Source organism: Maniola hyperantus, chromosome 2 (assembly GCF_902806685.2).
Source record: "Maniola hyperantus chromosome 2, iAphHyp1.2, whole genome shotgun sequence".
Taxonomy (NCBI): Eukaryota; Metazoa; Arthropoda; class Insecta; order Lepidoptera; family Nymphalidae; genus Maniola; species Maniola hyperantus.
This window is the reverse complement of record NC_048537.1, coordinates 6,987,609-6,992,907: the sequence shown is the minus strand read 5'-3', so window position 1 is coordinate 6,992,907 and position 5,299 is coordinate 6,987,609. Positions and strand designations below refer to the sequence as shown.

General features: G+C 42.7%; 1 protein-coding gene across 1 annotated transcript; it reads left to right on the top strand.

Moving 5' to 3' along the window:
* Window positions 1-348: 348 nt before the first annotated feature.
* LOC138403634 (circumsporozoite protein-like) lies at window positions 349-5,034 on the top strand (the record flags this gene model as incomplete). Its single annotated transcript, XM_069504968.1, has 1 exon — window positions 349-5,034. A coding segment is annotated over one exon (1,359 nt), but the record flags the coding sequence as incomplete, so codon positions are not given.
* Between the last annotated feature and the right edge of the window lie 265 nt (window positions 5,035-5,299).

Sequence of the window (5,299 nt, the reverse complement as noted above, 5' to 3'; positions counted from 1 at the left end):
GTTTTAAACCTGTTCATTAATATCCATTTATGGAGTTAATTATGGAAATACCCACCACCTTCAAAAGATAATTTACGAAAAGGAAAAAGGAACAAAATGAAACCTTGCTGAGATAGGAGTGATTTTTTTTTTAATCTACCCGTATTTCATCGATTTCCATGTTTTGATCTTTCCGTGTTACTAACGTCTCTAACCGATCTACGTAGCTAACCGATTTTCAAACTATAAATAATTAAGTATGTTAAAATCTAACGCAATAACATCTATTTCTAAGTAATGTGTGTTTTTCATCTACCCGCATTACATTGATTTACACGATCAAAATGTTTATTCGTCTTTTTTTTTCTTTCGTTCTTTCATATCGAGGACGACGATGTGCCGCAAGCCTCAGCCTGGAAGTGCGGCCAGAGACGCAGTCGCCGGTGTGGCCGGAGTACAGCCGGGAACACGGCTGGCAACGCGGCCAGAAGTGCGGCCGCCGGCGCGGCCGGGAGCTCGGCCGCCGGTGCAGCTGAGAGCGCGGCCGTCGGTGCGGCCGGGAGCGCGGCCGTCGATGCGGCTGGGAGCGCGGCCGGGAGCACGGCCGTTGGCGCAGCCGGGAGTGCGGCCGGGAGCGCGGCCGTCGATGCGGCTGGGAGCGCGGCCGGGAGCACGGCCGTTGGCGCAGCCGGGAGTGCGGCCGGGAGCGCAGCCGTCGGTGCGGCTGTCGGCGCGGCTGGGAGCGCGGCCGCCGCCGGTGCAGCCGGGAGCGCGGCCGTCGGTACGGCCGGGAGTGCGGCCGTTGGCGCGGCCGGGAGCACGGCCGTTGGCGCAGCCGGGAGTGCGGCCGGGAGCGCAGCCGTCGGTGCGGCTGTCGGCGCGGCTGGGAGCGCGGCCGCCGCCGGTGCAGCCGGGAGCGCGGCCGTCGGTACGGCCGGGAGCGCGGCCGTCGGTACGGCCGGAAGTGCGGCCGTTGGCGCGGCCGGGAGCACGGCCGTTGGCGCAGCCGGGAGTGCGGCCGGGAGCGCAGCCGTCGGTGCGGCTGTCGGCGCGGCTGGGAGCGCGGCCGCCGCCGGTGCAGCCGGGAGCGCGGCCGTCGGTACGGCCGGGAGTGCGGCCGTTGGCGCGGCCGGGAGCACGGCCGTTGGCGCAGCCGGGAGTGCGGCCGGGAGCGCAGCCGTCGGTGCGGCTGTCGGCGCGGCTGGAAGCGCGGCCGCCGCCGGTGCAGCCGGGAGCGCGGCCGTCGGTACGGCCGGGAGTGCGGCCGTTGGCGCGGCCGGGAGCGCGGCCGTCGGTACGGCCGGGAGTGCGGCCGTCGGCGTGGCTGGGTGCGCGGCCGTTGGCGCGGCCGGGATCGCGGCCGTTGGTGTGGCCGTCGGCGCGGCTGGGGACGTGACCGTCGGCGCGGCTGAGAGCGCGGCCGTCGGCGCGGCTGAGAGCGCGGCCGTCGGCGCGGCTGAGAGCGCGGCCGTCGGCGCGGCTGAGAGCGCGGCCGTCGGCGCGGCTGAGAGCGCGGCCGTCGGCGCGGCTGAGAGCGCGGCCGGCGGCGCGGCTGAGAGCGCGGCCGTCGGCGCGGCTGAGAGCGCGGCCGTCGGCGCGGCTGAGAGCGCGGCCGTCGGCGCGGCCGAGAGCTCGGCCGCCGCGGTGCGGCTGGGAGTCCAACCAGAGCAACCGAGGGAAGCAGAAAAGTCTGCTAATTCAAATGGTGATAATTATGCATCGATGTAAACATGTTAATATGAGTTATATAGATTTCATGAGGCTCATGAGTTTTGTAGATTTATCAATGATCAATCTCCAAAACTGCATTATGATGAAAATAAAACAATCTCTAAATTTGATTCAACAACAAAAGTTAATGAGTGCACTAAATAACATACCACTTTTGCATTCCCGACTCAGATCATGTTAAAAAAAAAATAGTACATGGTAATTACAATCGATTAATCGCAAAACCTTAAGGGCTTGTGTGGATCTTGTAGATTTGCTTGGGTTTTCGAAAGACATGGGTAGGGACTAGGGAACATAACAGTGGAAGTACCCATAACCCAATGCATAGACTCAGAACTCTCACTCGATGATATTTTATGACACCCGATAATTTGTTTTAGTTTAGTTGAGTCTCAGAGAACAATATTATTTAAAGCATTGTCTTTTTTTAAAGATTTTGATAAAGGGATTAATAAATTAGAGAAATCTTTCACTTATTGGATTATGCCATATTAACTTTAAATGAAAAAAAAAATGACATTTCTATTTATTTTGATATATAAATATAAGTAATCTATGAAAAAAATCTTGAACTATTACACTCATTAACCAAATTCAATCAATCAATTAATAATAGTACAGATAGTGAAGAGAATAAATAATTATAATAATATCTACATTATTAGCATTATTAAATGTAGTATCTCTAACGGAAAAATCAAGGGATCAAAGGATATTCCAAGCATAAAGTTAAGGGGATGTCAAAATGAACTTCCAGGCATGAACCGAGGGCATGTCCGAAGAAGTTCCAGGCATTAAATTAAGGGCGTGTCTGAAAGAACTTCCAGCATAAAATGAGGGTATGTCTGAAGAAGTTTACAGGACCTAGGAAAATTTAGCGTTCCGAATATAATAGAGTGTAGTGGTATTCAACTCCTAGAACATAATATTATAATAATATGTATCTATAGACCTCCTAAATTGGACAAATATACACTAGACATTTTTTTTAATAAATTACAGGAAATACTAAATAAATACGGCTATGACAAAAAAAGTAAATTGATTATTTGTGGTGACATTAATATTGACATTCTTAAAAGAAACAAAACAACCTTAGAATTAGAAGATTTGCTTGCGGGTTTTAATTTAAAGCTACTTCTTAATGAACCCACACGCTTAGTTAGTGGTACCTGCATCGACAACTTTATAAGTAATATTAGAAAATCCAAAGGCAATATCAAAGAATTAGCTTTATCAGATCACACAGCACAAATATTTACCTGTGATGTAAAGGCATTTAGTTACAAAAAGCACTTCTTTATTGAGAGACGTGACTATAGCAATGATAATATGAGAAAGTTCAAATATTGCATAGGGAGCCTTAGCTTTAACGAGGTATATGAAACCAATGACCCAGAGGAAGCATTCAATAAATTCCATGAACTGTTTAAACTTTTTTTATGATCTATGTTTCCCCAAAATAAAAGTAAAAATATCTCTAGAGTCAAAATCTAAATGGATGACAAAGGGTATAAAGACATGTTCTAAGCGGAAAAGAGAATTATTATGGAAATATAGGAAAGCTCCTGACTCTCGTAATAAAAACAAATTTAAAACCTACTCAAAAAGACTCAAGAAAATAATTCACTTAACACAAAAAGCTCAAAATGACTACAAAATTAAAACTTCTCGCAATAAATCTAAAGCTACATGGGATATTATTAATAATAAATTTAAAAATAACCTACTAAGTCATTCAATTACTCACATAAAAAAAGACGGCAATATAATTACGTCTGCAGGTAGCATTGCACAGGCATTTAATGATCACTTTGTTACACGAAAATTAAATAAAGACTGCAATCATAAAATTAATTGGAGTCACTTGAAATCAATGTTTATGGGACCAGCAGTCCCTCAAGATATCATAACAATAATTAAAACACTAAAAAATACTACAAGTACTGGATATGATGAGATCAGTACAAAAATCATTAAAAGCGTAAATATAATTATATCACCTATTCTAACTTATATCATAAATCTATGCATTGAATCTGGAGTATTTCCTAATAAACTAAAAACATCGGTCGTTAAACCTCTATTCAAAAAACGGGATACGCTTGACTTAGATTGCTATCGTCCAGTTTCATTAATACCGATTTTTTCAAAAATAATAGAAAAACATATTTACAAAAACTTAAACGACTACATGGAATTTAACGGGATTATCAGTGATGAGCAAGTAGGATTTAGGAAGAAGAAAACAATTAATTTGGCTATATATAATTTTGAAAAAAAAGTTATGATAGGTTTGGACAAAAAAGAATTTGTGTGTGCATTATTCATGGATTTGACAAAGGCTTTTGACTATGTTGACCATAAGGTTCTAGAAAACAAACTGTATGCTTATGGAGTGCGGGGTAATTCTTTAGCATTGATTAAGTCGTATCTTAATGAAAGATATCAAATAAATAACGCGCATAAATATGCTCAATAAGACTGAAGAGAGATATTTCTCTAGCGCAAAGAAAAATGATACCGGTGTGCCACAGGGAAGTGTATTAGGTCCCTTGCTGTTTATAACGTATATTAATGATTTCCCTACTAGCACTGATCATCAAATGGTCTTATTTGCGGACGACAGTACTGTAATTTTTACTGGTAAGAATAAAATAACACTGGAGAATGACATCAATAATGCTATAAATAATATTATTAGTTGGCTGACATCAAATAATTTGTTAATAAATCTAGAAAAGACTAATATAATGACTTTCAAAAATAGACAAAGTAATCTACTCGTACCACCACTTGACATAAAATATTTAGGAACTGAAATAAAAGAAATAAGTAACACTAAGTTCTTAGGTCTTTACATTGATGATTGCGTATCTTGGGAAAGCCAAATCGATAATGTGTGTCTTAAACTGAATCGTTTTTCATTTGCACTATACATGCTTTCTAAATGCAGTTATGGTAGCATACAATTCCTACGTAACTGCAACATTACGATATGGTATAATATTTTGGGGAAATTCTGCTAACAGGGATAGAGCATTTAAATCCCAAAAAAAGATGTATTAGGTCTATTTGTCACCTTCAACCGACTGATTCATGTAAGCCATATTTTCAAAAATTGAAAGTACTTCCTTGTCCATGTCTTTACATATATGAGGTTGTTGTATTCATTAGAACGAATGAAAATCTGTTTAACTTTTCTGAGAATGCCAGAAGGAACAACAAAATTTGTTTCACTCAGCACTCATCCGCGAAATTTGGAAAGAGTATAATAAATATGGCTCCTAGAATCTATAATAAATTACCAAAAGAACTCGCAGATAGAACTCTTAGCATAGAATTAGGGATGCTTAAAGAAAATGTTATGCATTATTTGAAAATTGAATGATATGAGTAGCAGAGAGCTGCTGGATTCAGGCGGCACAAGACTATGGAAGTTCCTACGAGAGATTTAAAAAAAAAAAAAAAAAAAAAATGTATACAAGATAGATAGATAGAATTAGTAAATATGTATGAGAATTTTATTTTCTCTGTGATTTTATTTAAATCAGTGTAATTTTAATTAATGCTTCAGATTATGATAAAT